The sequence below is a fragment of the Lathamus discolor genome, chromosome 8 (assembly GCF_037157495.1).
Source record: "Lathamus discolor isolate bLatDis1 chromosome 8, bLatDis1.hap1, whole genome shotgun sequence".
Taxonomy (NCBI): Eukaryota; Metazoa; Chordata; class Aves; order Psittaciformes; family Psittacidae; genus Lathamus; species Lathamus discolor.
Window position 1 is genome coordinate 12,138,103 of NC_088891.1, and position 17,173 is coordinate 12,155,275.

Here is a 17,173-nt window from a genome sequence, read left to right on the forward strand (position 1 = left end):
ATTATATTGCTAAAACATGCTCTGTAATTTCAAATTATTACTATCTTAACAGCATCGTCTCATAATAAATCATTTTTATCCATTATCTAAAATCAACTTTTAATTAAAAGAATACATTATATTTGTTTTCTGAGCCTAAACTACCCTGATTATTTTAAAATTACGTCTGACGTTGGCACATGCTCAGTCTATGGCATGTGTATTTCTGTTGGGCTTTATTGTCTGCCTGAAACGTGAATTTCAATTATCACGCATTAGTAAGTGTTTAGGAATGCTCAGGGTCTGCAATTAATTTTGCCAGGAATTATCTCTTTTTGTAGCCTGTATTTTAGAAGGAGCACATGATCCTCTTTCTAAACTGTACTGTATTTGCACAAAATTGGTATTTTTCTAACCTTAACAAGAAAGGTTTGCAGGAACCAGAACCCATCTGACACCTGGCTCAAGCTCCAATAAAGGTGTCCTACTGGGCATGTACTTTGTTCTGTGTATTATTTGGGCACCCCTGATGCTGTGCTACACTCTGACTGCATGCCGGTTACTTTGACATTTTATACTCAATGCAGGAGGCCGAAAGTCACCTACAGACAGTCCTTCGAGGCCACGCATGGCAGCACGGGGTTGCAGGGAAAAGGCAGGACTCCTGTGCACATCGCTGCCCGCCTCTGCAAGTCCCTGGAGAGGCCAATGAGAGGATGTTCCTGTGCCCCAGTCACATAGCTACCAAAGGCAGGTAGAGCTTCTCCATTGGAATCCCAACAACAAAACCAGCTTCTCTAATAATGAAATCGGACACTGAGTACATTGGAATATTTTATTTTGACTTTACATGCGGTGTTAAAAACCCAAAGAACGTATTATTTACACATCCACAATACAAGTTTACAAGATATCTATACATGTTAAAGTACTCTATAGTATAGAGCAGCTTCATTTTAGGGTTACTTTTTTTATGCCGTACCATTAAAAAAGATACAATCTGCGTTTACCTTTGCACAAATGGATAAAGCATCTTTTATTATTAAATTAACAGAATAAGGACTAGGTTGAATGTTAGAAATTTCAACATAAATACTGAGAGAACTCACATTACCATCTACAAGGCAGCACAATGTTACAGGAGGTTATCAGGGTTCACATACATTTATTGTTCGGTTTCACACAAGTCTGTATTAATATTTGTAAAGTGAATTCAGATCAGTTTGTGTCTTTTGACAACCAAGTACATTTTTAATAGTTATTAATCTGTAGTGTTTTAGTTGCAGGACAGAAGTGTTTAGGAAGAGAGATCATTGATTTTTGGATCCAGAGGTCTCAGGAAATAAATGTCCCTTACAGCCTTACAAGAAAAAAATGACTACTTCTATCCTCTATCCTCAGTTCTGTAACAGAGATCCTCTCTTCAGTGACTAACCTTTTCTCCCCCTTGAACACATAATATAAATCTCCACCGTCTCTGAAACCCATCGCAGTTATTTGTCCCGCTAATTCATGAATATTCCTCCGCCGTGGTTATTTCTATAGTTATGTTCAATAAACAATGTGGTAGTGTGTAGTTTGCAAGCTAAAATAGCCATCTGTGTTGAACATCAGCTGCAAGTGGATACTGTAAAACCTACTAAATAGCTTACACAACTTTAGCAGGTGTTCCATTACCCTAGAAACCTCATTTGATTTCACATTATATGTGTTTGATCCTTCGGAGAGCTGGAGTGGAATGTTTATCATGGTAAGGTGATTTAATGCTGCTGTCTTCTTGGACTGTAGGCTGCCTTTAGTTACCATTAATTATTCTTGCTTTTTATCTTTCTTTTTTTTTTGGGTGCTGTTGAGAGGTTTTACAACTGGCACTCGGGAGATATGTGCTATAGTGAGAACACTTGACAGATTCATTTATTTTTTTAGTACTTTTATCATTTGCATGAATAAGGCACAAAATGCACAGATTCAGGTAAACTCACACATAATATTTACAGAATATTGTCATTACCTGCATGACTTTGGAAAAAAAAACAACCTTACATTACACAACAAAAACGAATTGATTGCACTACTGTTGAGTTTTCACAGACTGCTTCTGCCAGGCCAATTAATGTTTCTTCTTTTTTATTGACAAGAGTCTATCGGCGTGTAAGGGCATTATTAAATGCAACAAAAACATAACCTTCTCTAGCTACACAGGCCTTTGCTGAGTGGATTGATTATTAGCTGCCCTCAATGAGAAGTACAGGGTCACAGGTTCACAGTGGCCAGGTACTGGACGGAGGCACTGGGGAAACACAGTGCAACTCCTCTGCTCCAGCCCAAACCACTAGATTTGAAATGCACAGCTCTGAATCAATAGCAGCATAACAGAGTTATGAAGAATTAATCTGCGCTCTTTCACTGGGTGACTAGCTCATCGAGGCGGTAGTGTTCAGAAGGTTGGCAGAGATGCGCAGTTCATCCTTAGCTGTCCCCAAACGGAACCCAACGGGCTGCAGAAGGCAGAGTCATCTGTTTGTTCAGTCATGCTCAATGTAAACAATTCCATAGCATAAAAGATGCAATGGGAATCTAAGTACATCCTAGTGTGTACAGTACACACGCACATCCACGCACACGCACAGCTTTACCTGTGGCACAAACAAAATGCCACACACATGGAGAGAAAAAAATAATAATGCTACAGTTGGGCCAGAGACTGAATTCCAGAAAATTGATTGTTAACCCAGATAGTCATTGAGACATTACCGTTTTCTGACATTTGTGCAAGAGGCAAGGTGAATGCATACATAGTAAAACGTTCACATTTAATGGGAAGGACCACACTTAATGGCAGTCTAAAATGGAACCCATTTTTCAAGTATTTGCTTACTGATTTTTTCCCAGTAACTTTTTTAGCTATTCAGAACAGTAAAGTAGCCCCCACCCCATTGTGCTACATGTCTCCTTAGCTCCAAACAAAAGAAATGTAATGACCAGCACTTTCCTTTGTTTTTTGTGTTTGCTCTTAGCAAGTACGCAAAGCCTTGCTATAGCTACATGTGGCAAGACACAAATGTTGCTGAAGTAAAGACAGTTTCTTTGGCCACTTTGTTCTCTGTAATAACAAGCAAGTCTCTGTCTTCTGTGTCTACCACAACATCATCTCACAACCTGTACAGGTCAACGCCACACTCATTTTTAGCACAGACATGTCCTAGTAACTGTACTTGTTCAGTGGTCTGACTGAAGTTGTTTGGGGAACGAATGAGGGTTTTGGTGGCACGTCGGGTTTTAAGGAGGATGTCCTCTTTATGCCTGTACGAGGAAGGGTGCCGTTGCTCGTGTAACTGCTTTGCCTGGACAAGGAAGGCTGGAGGTGAACGCTGACAGGCGTCCCTTGCATATAGTCCATCTTTGTGCCTGCCGTGGGAGGTATGTACCCCCCACGATTAATACTAGGCTGTCTGGATAACAAAACACCATTCGGTGAGTTTAAGTTTTTAGGAAGGGCAGATATTGAATGCCTCTGTGAAGAATTTTTGTGATAACCTCTCTGCCTTTCCAAAGAGGTCATTGGTACTCCAGGAGTGGTGGGAACATCCACTCGTTTTGTGGGGCTGTTTCTTGGAAGAGTTGATGGAGGAGAGTACAAAGATGCCTCCCTGTTGGGAACCTTAGGTGGGATCTCAGACATATTTCCCATTGGATCCAACATTAAAGTCTGGTGGGCCACTTGAATATCTCCCATAATTGCTTTGGGATTACCAGTAGTTTCATTTAAGTGTTTCAGAAAATCATTCAGGGTGTTCCTGGAATCAACAGATCTCCTGTGGTCTCTTTTGCTGGATGGTTTTGTAAGTGGGTGATCAATATGCTGCATCTTTTTGTCTGCCTTGTGTGCATTAGAATTAGAGAAAGATGTATTGTAATCATGGGTAGCATTGGGAAGAACAATAGCACTAGGGATATGTCCGTGACTTAGAGGAGAGTGCGGTGGAGGACTGGAAGGAAAAAACTGAGGGCTTTTTAGCGGTGTTTCCTTTCGTGAAGCATTGAGGTTACCAAGCGCTTTGTCCGACTGACTCTTCATAGCCTGCAGAGTCTTTTGTTGAAGAACTGGTGTAGATTCAGGAGTTGGAAGTGCAGCTAATTCCGGAGGCTGACCCCTGTGATCCATCATCATGGCCTTTGTATCACCATTTGGTGGCAACTCCTTCCTGCTAGTCAACAGGTTTGTGTAAAGTTTAGGGGAATCAATGTTTTGTTGATACTCCTTAACAGGACTGTCAAAGAGCCCATTCAGTTTAGCAAAGCTCCCACTGGAGTCAGTACAGGACTGAGCAGATTCTGCATCTTTGTGTATTTTTCTGGATTTCCGTACAAATATATCCCGGTAACAGTAAACGGCCACTCCCGCAATAAAGGCTCCCAGGACAAAAGCGGCAAAGACACAAGTGATAAGGACATTCATATGTACCATTTGGTTGGACTCTCCCGATTGTACTTCCCACCTTACACCTGCAAAAGACACGCAGTATATCATAAATCTACACGCAGTTCATATGGATACATTGAGAAGGATGTAGCCTCCCTCGGGGCTGTGTCTATGAAGTGTTTGTAAGTGCTCTGTGTAACTCAGCTGGATCCTGCACTGCTGAATGCAAATACTTTTCTAAATAAAAATGTGTGAGCATTGACCAGTCTAAACAACGACTGTCCATTTTCTTTTATAATAAGAAATTCTTGTCCAAGCTTTTCTCCTTGTATGACTTTCTGTTTAGCCTGTCCCCAAATTTCCTTTAAGGCTCACAAATAGGGGCCTGTATGTTATTAACATTAATGATTTCATCTGGAAAATTGAAGTTGGAAGGTGCTACTGGGCCAGAAAACAATAATTCATGGATGGATTTCTCTCTCAAGTTTCTGCCCAACTCATAAATCAGTAGCAAGAGAGACAGGATTATGCAAATGTTGTGTAAAATTGTATCATGTATATATCGCATTGTGATAACCGTGTTAATCTACTACGGTGTAGAACTTGTGAACTAACCCAGCCACAGGTTGCTAGTCTTGGAGTGGCACACCTTGCATTACATAAATGTGCAACTGTGGAACTTCCAGATTATTAGAGCACTAATTTTTCTTTTTAGTCAATAATGAACATAAATACTTGTATAACATTAAAAAACCCCAAATTGCAAGGTTAAATTATTAGAGAATGTTAAAATTTAGAAAACTTTTAGCTTAGACCAAAAACTTGAACACTAGATTAGTTTTTTATTTGTGTATTAACAAGCTCCCTTTGTTTTCTGAGATTTTTTAAAGCAACCACAGACATCTTGCAGCTAAGACAATGTTAGTTTTTAATGGAAGTAATTCTGTTAACTATCCCAAGGCATGTTAAAATGAAAGAGCAGAGGAAGGAACAGGTTCACTTTTGTTACAGGCAAGGCCTTTGAACATTGTTAATGTTCAGGGTTATAGGTTTTAATGGCACAGTGCAGAAGAAAGAAAACATGAATAAAGTTCACTATTAGCTATGATAGGAGAGCAAATGATAACAAAAATTTAAAGCAAAATGGAAAATAATTGCAACAAATTAAAATGACAAATGCACTGCCAGAATGGCTGACAGGAAACCTGATATGTTTTGGTGAATGGTAATAAAACACAAATGGGTTTTGGCTGGTGAGATTTTCAGTAAATACAGAATTGTGCAAACATGTCTGTCACCTGGCTATGCTGTGTACTGATGAAGACTTGGGTTAAGTTTTTGTTATTGGAGTGGAAGCTTCTTGATTCTTTGGTTGACTGCAGTAGTCCTGCTGAATTAAAACCCTTGTTGCTACAAGAGCCTAATCAAAGGTTCACTTAGCCAAAAGAATGCCTACAAATAGATGAGTTATAAGCAGAATATGCTTCTTCTTATGTTCAGGTTAAAACCTGTGTGTCTCACTATGTACTGAGATCATCTGTAAAAGGATGCTCATAGCCACAGCTTAAAATTTCAGCACATGCTTACTCAGATCTGACCCATGTTCTTCAGAAAGGTGGTGCAGCAGGCAGAGTTTGGGATGCACCCCATTTAATGCATGGATCTCCCATGGACCTGTGCTTTGTTTTCTGTTCTGCCACTCCAAACCAACCAAAGAACCAGCCCTCCCTTAAGCTCTTGTAAGCAACCATTCATGAGCACCAATAGTCTCATCCAAACGAGACTGGTCCGAAAACAACCATCAGAGCTGCAGAGAAAGTCTTGAATATAATTTTTTTAATGCATCCAGAACTCCTACTGATTTTAATGGGAGCTTTGGAGCACCCCAGGAATAAAAGGCTGAGCTTATTATCTGTATTTCTCATTATAAGCTCTAAGCAGCACTTTGTACACCAGATAAGTAGGTAAGAAAAACATGATTGCACTGTCTGCATATTCACAGGAAATGGGTGTAAAATATAGCCTAACAATCATGGCTATTACATTTTAGCCTTAGACAATGCTGAGACTATCAGGTTTCCATTCAGCTGCAATGTATTCCCTGGTAAGGCCTTACCCTTTGGGACACCTGATAATGGATCAGAATAATCAGAAGTGTTTGGGTCATCTTGAACTACAAATTTCCGAGAGCCAGTCACTTTAGGTTTCCAGGAACCAATCACTTTGGGTGATATAACTGGGATACTTGCCATTGTGGTAATGGAAGCTGAGGAGAACTTCATGTCTGTGGTGGCAAACAGATTTTTATTAACGTGTTTCATGGCATATCTAAGCTATAGCTGGAGACAGTATGTAAAGGGAGTTACAAGTCAGAGCAAAACGTGACCCCCTACACTCTGCAGAGGTACAGAGGGCTGATCAAGATCAATTGCTTCAACACAAAAAAATACATTAAAACATCAACAGCTGCTAGCCAAAAAAGCCAGAAGTCAAACACGAAAGCAGTGCAAAAGTTAAAGTAAGCAACTGGTGCAGGTGAAAAGCACAACTTATTCTATTGAACTGCCATGTTCCTCACTGGAGACAACGCAGTCTTGGCTGCCTTCTAAACATCAAAAAAAAAAAAAGGTACTTGGAAAGATCCACGCTCCTGACAGGTTACTCCTGAGAAACCAGATCGGCTCCACGAGCGCTATTAGGTTATACCAGGAACTGCTGAATGAGCCGTTTCTACAGGTGGGGATGAAAGGAATGTTTTAACCCCTGTTTTGTAATGGTTCCTAAGGAACAATGTTGCATAGATTCTCGCTCCTCTGTAGTACATTTGCTGAACAGAATCACCACAGCCAACTTGAAAATGCACGTGAGGAGGAAACGCATCAAATCGGGGTTACAATCCAGTCTGCTTTGCACACTCAAGTACTTTGTGTTCATTGTCCCAGCAGGTTTAGGCATGAATGTCTACGGCTCGAGATCTGACTGAGAAATGTACTTCAAAAGCACATTTACTTACTTGAAAATAAGGCTCAGTTGTATCTGTGTCCTAAAATACCACTTTGAAAATTCAGCTGATAAAGTAAACACTTGTGCAAGCAGGGCAGCATTTCCATGTAACAGTTTTGGTTTGTTTTGCTTTCCTAAGTGAGTCTCTAACTTACAGTATGGGTAAATATATCTGGAAAATATTTGTCTCAAGCATTACTTCTTGTTAAGTTACAGAAGTGCAAATATCACAAACCAAAATACAGAACAGCGTTCTTGTTCTTGCTGCACTCTTACCAATTTAATGTACAAAAAGACTGTTCTCATATTTGTCAGTCAGAAACATGCACGTGGTTTGAAAGCAGAGACCCAAGTTCCAAGGAGCAAAGACTGGAAAACAAGAGCTCAGTCTTGCCCCTGTTGAAGTCAACACAGGTTCTGCTCTTTTGAGTTCAGTGGAGGAGTACTGGGTCCTGCCTCCCTTCACACCAGGGGCTGACAGTGAAAACACCATTTGAAAAACCAATGAAGGAGGAAAAGATGTGAAAGTCCATCTGACAGTAATGCATACAGTTTTTTCTAAGCCACCTTTGTCTACTCGAGTCCTCATTCAGCTACACAGTTTGTGATGTTAAATTTTTCCATTAGAATAAGCTACTTAAAACATCTCAAAAATATAGAAATACACATTGTAGGAAATGTGTATTTGTGCAAAAAGCTTGCTGGGAACGAAGGCAAAGAGGAAAGGAGAGGCAAGGAGGAAGATGATGAAATTCTGCCATCCATCTACTAGAGATGACCAATACGGGCATTCACAAATGCATGGCTGGGGTAAAGAGTAAAGCTTAGTGGACTTTTGAGCAGTGAAGATGTCATCTATGTTAATCAAGCTCTTTAATAAAAGATGTCCCAATAAATAATGAGCTGTTAACATGCAGCTACACAGGGTGAAGTGCTGAGTGAGAAGAGTCTGACTATCTTTACCATCAGTGGGAACATGAGTAAAAGCACAAAAATGGAGGATTGCCAACTGTGCAAAAGGAAGGAAAAAAGGGCTGAAAATGCTGAACTGAAGGAAAGTAAAGGTCATTAATTCAAAAAAATTAAAAAAAACTAACCAGATGTTGGGTCGCCAAATATTTTGTAATCTGGTGTAGCTGTAGTAGGCAAAATTTCTAAAAGAATTAAAGGAACAAGTAATCAGTAAAAAGTAACAAAAAGAAAGCAAAAGATCTCAAACCTGAGTAATGGAAAATAAGAACTAAAATATTACTGCTTACAAAAATAAATTCTTCAGTACTTTGTTGCAGACCCCAAATAGCTGTAAACTGGCGAAGGAAAGACAAAACTCTGCCACCCAGGACCAAAAAGCTCAGCTCTGTGAACAATCACAGTGATATGTTCATCACCTTACTGAAAAGCTCATAAATTTAACATCCACAGTGAGGTGTGGCCACAGACTACTGTCGAGACATTGCAGAGGAGCAGCAATGACTGTGCCTTACCGTGGCAGTCCCCAAGCTGGGCTGTGTTGCCATATTCAACATCTTGCACGTATCCTCCGGTGCTGTGGTTGTATGAAACAAACAAAGAGAACCTGCAATTAACAGTATCAGTAGGAAACAAAGGGTGATTTTTTTTCTTTTTCTGGAAGCAGCAAATGGAAACAAGAACAAGAGCCAGTGTATGGCCCAAAGAAGTGTTTTACAAAATGCACAAGTTAGTTATAACCAGGCTTTAACACTCTATAGATGTGCTTATGCCAGGAAATAAATGATAAAATAATGGGGAAAAAAATCCCCTTTTTCAGCAATTTCATCATGTCTTCTATATTGGGCATGCTCTTGGTTTTAGATACAACCGTCCAATTATACTAGTTAAAGTTTGCACTGGCCTGCTACAAAGGCCTCTTTTTAAGATACAGCTGCTAATGCACTGTATATTACAGACTTGATTTGTGCAAAATGCCTTTGGTATGCATATATATCACCCAAGCTCCAGCGTGGAGGCAAATCTTACTCTCGTCCCACTGTGAATTCTGTGCTTTCATATTTGCAACTGACTGTGCCCTGGCTGTGAGCACGCCTGGGAGGGGAGACTGTGCATTGTCCTCTCTGAGCTGCTCAGGTTTGCAGGCAGCAATTTCTTGCCTTCCTGCTTCCAATGCTCTTCCTACAGGTCTGCTTGTCCTCCCTCACACATGTAAACCTCACCCTGAAAGCAAGTTTTCACCTAGAGATTGCAGAATTGGGTCAGACTTTAGCATTCTGTCATCTTACATATACCATACACTGAAAAAACACCTTTAAAAAAATGCAGATTTATTAAGTGAGTGCAAGGGAAAAGACATAGGATAAGACCTCGTGTGGTCTATAAAGCATATGGAGGTGCTGGGCTAATGTGGAAAGGAGTACTTACGGCATGCCTGGTGTCACTCTTCCACATGCCTCATGGTCTAACCAGCCACAGTATGGGTCTCGTGAAGCAATACATGCCCTTGCAAAAGAAAAACCCCAAAAAAATCATGCATTTTTTACTTCCTTCCCAAGAGATGTTGGTGCCCTTCCTTTAAGGGGGAGTTTGGGAACGGGGCCGTACTTTTTACATGACCCGTGACGCTCACACCGGCTCAGAGGAATTCTAATGACGCAGCTGGAGAACGCCACGAACAGAGCATGGTGGTCTCTATCCAACTGAAGGGCAATGACTCTTCTGTCCTCCTCGCTCTCAGCATTACACCTGCCCAGCAAAAATAATGGGAGGCCATTATTTTAGAAACTGTAGCTCTTTGTGTAGCATTTACACTGTAAACATTTTATTTACTGTCTGTGTAGATACTCAGGAGACTTTATATACATATAAATGTAACTTGTTAGTCTTTGCTGAGTGATTTTTAAACAAACCTGTGGGTTATCAAATGGCAGCTTCTGGCTCCTATTTACAGCTAGGTGACGCGTTTGCTGAACTACAGAGGAAAAAAAATCCAAATCCATTCTCTTTGTTCTCCCAGTTGGCATAAATATCTCAACAGAGCAGAACAGGAATCCTGCATTGGACACCTGTAGCATCTAATTGGAATGCTTCCATTCCTATATTCTTTGCACCAGAACAAGTTTACAATGATTAGATGTAGTTTATGCATTATTGGTCACCCTTGAGAAACCCTCAAGATAAGCTCACATCATTTCTTTTTACTGCAGCAGGTAGTTCTGACGTTTCATATTCAGGAAGAAGTGTATCTATTTACAGGAGAACTGGACTGTATCAGTGACATCACTTGAGTGGAATTAGGTTGTTCACTCAACCCATGCAAGATGGCAAATGACCAACTATTTTCAGGTTATTCAACATGAGGAACAGTGTGAAATGACAAACAAGTGGTGATGTTGGTGATAGGGAGTCAGTTTTCGTTTACCATAATTTCTTTTAGCTAGGTACCAAGGACTAGATGAAGAGCTTCGGTGTTCTGGTAATACTTACTTTGCATGATTATAGGCTTCAATCTCTTCCAGCAATATACTGTCATTTAAAGAGAAAGGCCTGGTCTTTGCCAAGATTTTAAGTACTACTCCTGCTTCGGAGCCAACAAATATGACTGTGTAGTTCTGGTAGGGTCCAGCAGCGTGGTCTACAGCAATTGCTGTCAATCTGTATCTACCAAGAGCAAAAGGCACATCATTAACAGAACATTTTTTGTTTTTCTTTTCACATGTTACTTTTGAACAGTGTTCATACCTGACACGTGTTTTGGTAAACCAGGGCTCCTCAATGACCGAGGGAACAGCTGAATCCATCAAAGGATGAGATTTGATGAAGGAGAGGGTTTCGTCTGGGAAATCAATGGAGGTTTTGTAAGCCTCTGCTAGGCCATGTTTTGCACAGCAGCCAGGTCTGAAAGGAGAACAACATTGTTTTCCTCTTGGTATTTTGGTTAATGAGAGAAAGCAGCCTGCTAAGGAGCATCCTTACAGCTGAAGTGTTAAGCTCTACTTCGGTTCTCACCTGACAGGACACTAAAGAGTGCAGCTGATTTAAGGTAGCTCTTTACAAGGACAGTATTACATCATCATGAGTAAGAACCTTTTACCTTGGCTTTGGTACTTTGTCTTCAGGTACAGCTGTCCAAACAGAGTCAGGAGTCTTTTGTTCTTTAAATCTCCCTTTGAAGACTTTCTCGATGTCATCCATGCTGAAAGCACACACGGCAGAACCAGGGATGCTGTAAAATTAGACAAATAGTTGCAAAGGCTCAGACTACAATGGCACCAATCTCAGGGTAAGAGAGAACCAGAGAGCTACCTTTGAAGTCAGGCTGCTCATCGCTCACCTGTTAAGCTGTGTGGTGAATACACCAACAACCGTGGGGACTCCATTGATTTCTATTATGTCTGTGATAGACTGCAGAACATCAAAGTAGAAAAATGAATCCCCGGGAACTGAGCAGTTGAGCCGAGCTTTCAGGAAGGATGTCCAGTGTTTCTCCAGGACTCTCTGGGACCCCCCCATGTCATTTTTGCATATTCGTGCCACACGGGAATACACAGCCTGTCAAGGGAAAGCAAAAAAGGAAAATGGAGAAAGGCTTGAGAGAAGCAAGGAAAACAGTGCTTGCTGCTGAGCTGTTAATAAACCAAAGATAATTTCGTTAACAAGAAGCTGTCATTTATCTGCACAGAAAGGATGTTTAGCTCATAGTGCACAGGCATCTTAATGTATCACCAAGCAAATGCAGCTCTGCAGCTTGCACCCATCTTTTTTTCCCCCTTCAAAATCATACTGTGTGTGAGACTTAAAGACTTTGATTAACCATGTGTAAAGGATTTAATAATTTATTATGGAATATCTTTCCATGGTGAGGCGTAAGTATTATACTCTGTACTGGCATGACTGAATTATTCAGTATGCAGGGACATTAGGACAACATCTTTGAAACTCTTCTTTTGTATTGTTGTCTTTTGTTTCTTTAATAAGCATGAGAAAAAATCCCCTTGAATTTTCCATGACTTGCAACAAGTGGTAACAGCAACACTAGAAGATACCTGTCATGATCTCACCTACCAGTGAGGCAGAGAGAAGAGAGACAACTTTTTGGTTGAAGAATACATTGTTCTTTCTATTTTCCCCACACCCACCATAAACTATAATGATGGGAAAACTGTGTGGACTTTGTACTAGTCCCTACTTCGTATTGTAAACTGTGCTTGTTACTGACGCTGCTTTAGAATGGCTGATCCTGCTATGACTCATGGCTACCTGACAGCTCGCTGTGACGATACCCACCTTGCCTAAATTATTGTGCTCTACAGCAATTTCTCGGAAGAAGAAATACACGTAGTTCCCGTATTCGATGGCATGGAGGAAGTGCGGTTCTGTAAGAAAGAGCAAGGAGACAGTTACTCCAAAGAAATTCTCAATGGGCACATAACACCGACTATGCTATGTGACTTGGCAGCTTCTCCACAGCTCCATACCAGCTAACATGAGCTCCAGTCTTCCAGACACTTCAGGATATACAAATATGGGTGCACTAGAGCTTAAATGGACTTGAAATCTTTAATGTTGGCTAATGGACTGTAAAAAGGGCTCACCGAAATTGCATTTCAGTTGAGGTATTTTGTTACTGCAGATTCATCCATTGATGTATTTAAGAAGAATTTGGCTTCATTTGTATTAAACTGCTTTTTTATTGTAATCACACTCAACTGAAAGCTGCATTACGCTGTCGTTGTAACATATGTGTAAAACGCGCTGACCCTGTGCGCCACAGAAATGGCATTTGCCATGTGTATGGGAAAACACTCCCCCAAATTACCTTTTATCCATTTGGAATCATACTTTATTGTTCTTAGGGCAGATCCATCCCCCATGCTGCGATAAATAACAGCATCACTTGCCAGGAAATCTGCTACTGTTGCCGAATACAATTTTCCATCTAAAATAGAAGTTGAGAACCTGGTATTAAGAGGCCTTCCATAATCTACAGAATTCTGACCAGCCTGTATTTTTCCCCATTTCTTTACTGCCGCTCTTCCCCAAATTGCTGCAACCTATTTATTAGCAGGTCAGCTTCTAATCCTTTGGAGGCCCTTTAAAAAATTTAAGAGCAGGGGCACCATGACACCTTTAGCTTTCCTGTGCTCTCTTTAAAAGCTCTCTGGCTCCTTCGGTGCCATTAATCATTTAGGCTCATTACAAGCAAGAGTTCTTACCAGCAAAAAGGGCGACATTGGTTTGTCTGGCATCAAATGGGCATCTTGCCAAACCACTAATTTCCTCCCCATCATACTCCAAGGTATTCAGCTAGAGAAGAAAAATAAATGGGTGATAGTGTCATTTATATTTTGTACACCGGCACAATAGCATAACATTGTCTTTTCACAACACTTAATTCAGCACATTAGCTTCTGTCTGGTTTTATTTCACCTTGAAGCACTCTCCAATCACACTGGATGTATTTGCTATAGCATGATTAGTGCCAGCAAACCCACTAATGGATTAATGACAGTTTCAATATTCTTACCCGATAGTATCTGCACATAGGGTTAAACGCATTTGTTCCACAGACAAACACCATCTCATCATTTCTTGGAACAAAGACTTTAATGAAGTTATGGCATTCATCCTGAAAAGAGAGTAAGATGTATTAATTGCAGACTTCACAATACATATTAACATTGTTTTTCTATAATGTTATATGCTAAGCTTACTTTATGTTTGCCTTTCATAGCACAGTTCTCTCGGTCCTGCTGCCTGGACCTCCATGTTAATTTCTGTTGAAGCAAACCAGAAAAGAACATTTGACTTCCTTTCCACAAAAAAAAAGTAAATGCAAAAGAAATACCTCTCCCTTGCCAGCTCCTGTATCTACTCACCTTGCTTGGGGTAACTTCCGATTTTGGAACTTCATTTAAGTTTACAGTGTAAACTTGGTCCCTGTTTGCAAGTAGAAAGACACATGTAAATTATTTAATTCACTGGCCTTATTTTTTATATACTACCTCTATTTTTAGAGTGTTTTGTTAGACCAGAAACTTTACAAAATGCTGATGGATTTTCTGTGTTTAATACCAATTGGAGAAGGTTGGTCACGGGCAACATGGGGTGGCTTTGATTTTTTACTGGTGTGGTCCTTAGATAGCACCTCAGTGTCCAGTCATCCACCTCTGTTTCCATTCTGTTGAAGACTAACCCAGACTGTAAATATTCAAGTGTTGTATCCTCACTTCCTTCATCTGAATGTGTCAGTTCAAGTTTAAAATGAACAGGAGAGGTTTTCATCAGGGCAGTAGTATGAAAGAGGAAAGAGAGTATTTGATGATTGGTTTTAGCATAACTACAGTAACTGCAGCCTTCAAATCCAATTTTCATGCCCTGGCCATAGATACGGAGTATTTCTCTGGGAAGTCCTTCCCCAGTTCTAATATTTATCTTATTCTACAAATTTTTCTAAATGAATTTTACACATAAATGCAAAACCAGAAGAAAAAAGAATTTTAATCTAATGAACTGAGTGAAGGAAAATTACCTGCCAGCGATATAAAGTGTGTCTCGAATTTTCAACATCAGTTGGAAGTCCAGCCTGTGCTGAGATTCATTGCCTGAAGGGCGTCCTCTAAATACTGGATATTGCCTTGAATCTGCAAGTAAAAATGGGCTACACCATCACTCAGGATTATAGAGCTAAAGAATCAATATATGGCATTGATTAGCTGTATATACTAGGTGTAGAAGGGTTTAAACTAAATTCCTTGAGTAATGTCTTGAATATAAATGAGAAAAAGATGGCTAATGTCAGCAAATGTTCTTTTTCCTGAAGTTATTGCTGTATTTCTGATTGCTTTTTAAAGAAAATGATTAAGTGTTCTATTCAAGATACAAGCCCGTAAACACGCTGCAATTTGAAAGGAAGCAGGCTGCTTTGTTTTTTTTTTTTTTTGAACTTCCCAAGTGAAAAAGACCCAAACATTAAAACTTTTTTCCACAGTGGCTAGCACCATTTGCAGGGTACTTACAGTGGTAGTCAACAACATTAATAGGGTCCTCATCTTCAGGGAAGCTGACAGCCCGGCACTGCGACAGACTCATCAGCATCATAGAGGCACAAAGCAGAGGAAGCCTCATGGCTGGTGGAAGATGAGTACTACCTTTGTGGCAACACCGTTTAACTACCTGCAAAACAGGAATATGGCAATGGTTTTCAGCAGCACAGGACAGTAAATGTGACTCCCTACTGCAGAAGAAGGTTTTTCATTTGTATTTGAGCACTGGCAGCACAGGACTAAATCGGTGCTTACGAAAGGCTCCTCTGCGTACACTGATGGAAAACTACTGCGTGACATAGCCTACTCAAAGCTGCTCTGAAACATATTGATGTTTGCTAATTTTTAGCTGGATTTACACGCATTTCCAAAGAAGCTGACAACTGTCAGCCCATTTAATTCACAGGAATCACCAATAGAACATGCAGGCTGCTGACCTGGCAAGAAAAATTGTCAAACTTGGGATTAGAGTTTTAATTAAACTGCAATCTCTTTCCATCCCCTCTATCACTGAATGTCATCCAATAAAGCCCTTTCCCCATAAAATACCTAAATCTTATCCACAAAACGTCATGACACACACAATCTGTCTCAACATTCATGCCATGTTTTAGAATTATTACTTCTTTGCAGGCAGTGCCATCATAATACTAACCCTAACATGGCTCATGGTGAGAGAGACCTTATGTCTAGGACCAGACACTCCATGCTTTGACTTGTGCAGTGATTCACACATATGTGAAGTAAATGCAAAACTGCTGCCTCTGCAGTGTGACAGTGCTTGCCATGTGCCTTGCAAGGGTGGCAAAAGCCTCTAATGGGGCTGAACTGGGTTCCCAAGATGCCACTTTTACCCTAATTCTATTTGCTACTGTAAAAAGCTAGCGACTTCTGAGACTTTCACTTCTATAGATTATACAGCACATATTATGATAGCACTGCAACATTATACAACAAAGCTTTTTAAAGGGGAAGGGAAACATAACTTCTCCAATTAAACCACAGGGATATTTTAGTGAGCAGAATGTAAGTTGTAAGAATGTACTCAAGTTGCAATTTGGGTAGGATGCAAGAAAACACATCTCAAAGTGAAATGCAATCCTTAATGACCACAACTGGTCTGGGCAGGGGTCATATTTCTCATCAGAAACCTGGCAAATGTAGTACTGTTCCCTCCTCCAACCTTTTGGAAGCATTCATTCAGCCCCGATTCACAGGTCAGAGCTTTGAGTCACCAGCTCAACGCCTTGCAGTTGCTGAAATTGGTTATTAAACTCTGTCTAAACAGAAAAAAAGAAGCCTTTCCATTTGAAGGTTTCAAGACCGGCTGCGAGATGTGCGTGTTGCCAGCACAGTGTCAGGCCTGATCCAGCAAAGCACATAAGTATTAATTATTTAATAATTTGAAAAGCAATTAAAAAACCCCCTTCATAACAACACTTGACCTTTCAGTCATGTTTACTGGGGATGAAAATACTGCATTTGTTAATTGATATTTGGCTAGGCACAGGGCTTCTTCCTTCCACAAGGCTGCTGAGCATTCTCAGTTCAGGCTGGTCTGTGAGGAGACCAACTTAAAAGGCTGATAACATCTGGCGATGGGGGTGTTGTCTGAATGCCTGTCCATTACAGACTGACCTGAAAAGAAGCATTTTCCACCATTACTGATATTTCTGTATCTCAGCCCACCAGTCCAGAACGAATGGGCTGTGCTCTTAGTCAAGACTGATGAGTGCAGTGGTTAATAAAC

At 40.4% G+C, this 17,173-nt stretch overlaps 1 protein-coding gene across 7 annotated transcripts in view; it reads right to left on the bottom strand.

The window, feature by feature from the left end:
- Nucleotides 1-800: 800 nt before the first annotated feature.
- The window catches only part of SEMA6D (semaphorin 6D), a 200,189-nt gene continuing 183,816 nt past the window's right edge, over nt 801-17,173 (bottom strand). For 4 of the 7 annotated variants that reach the window (XM_065688142.1, XM_065688145.1, XM_065688139.1 and 1 more), the window contains 18 exons: nt 15,397-15,553; nt 14,910-15,021; nt 14,257-14,317; nt 14,092-14,154; nt 13,905-14,006; nt 13,594-13,684; nt 13,197-13,316; nt 12,665-12,753; nt 11,712-11,929; nt 11,472-11,603; nt 11,120-11,275; nt 10,865-11,038; nt 9,983-10,123; nt 9,803-9,880; nt 8,890-8,981; nt 8,503-8,559; nt 6,519-6,686; nt 801-4,485 (listed from right to left, as the gene is read on the bottom strand). In XM_065688142.1, the coding sequence (XP_065544214.1) occupies nt 3,182-4,485; nt 6,519-6,686; nt 8,503-8,559; nt 8,890-8,981; nt 9,803-9,880; nt 9,983-10,123; nt 10,865-11,038; nt 11,120-11,275; nt 11,472-11,603; nt 11,712-11,929; nt 12,665-12,753; nt 13,197-13,316; nt 13,594-13,684; nt 13,905-14,006; nt 14,092-14,154; nt 14,257-14,317; nt 14,910-15,021; nt 15,397-15,505 (3,267 nt within the window). In that variant the 5' untranslated portion in view covers nt 15,506-15,553 and the 3' untranslated portion in view covers nt 801-3,181. The remainder of the gene's footprint in view (nt 4,486-6,518; nt 6,687-8,502; nt 8,560-8,889; nt 8,982-9,802; nt 9,881-9,982; nt 10,124-10,864; nt 11,039-11,119; nt 11,276-11,471; nt 11,604-11,711; nt 11,930-12,664; nt 12,754-13,196; nt 13,317-13,593; nt 13,685-13,904; nt 14,007-14,091; nt 14,155-14,256; nt 14,318-14,909; nt 15,022-15,396; nt 15,554-17,173) is intronic. The other 3 variants (XM_065688141.1, XM_065688144.1, XM_065688143.1) reach the window with 3 other exon arrangements.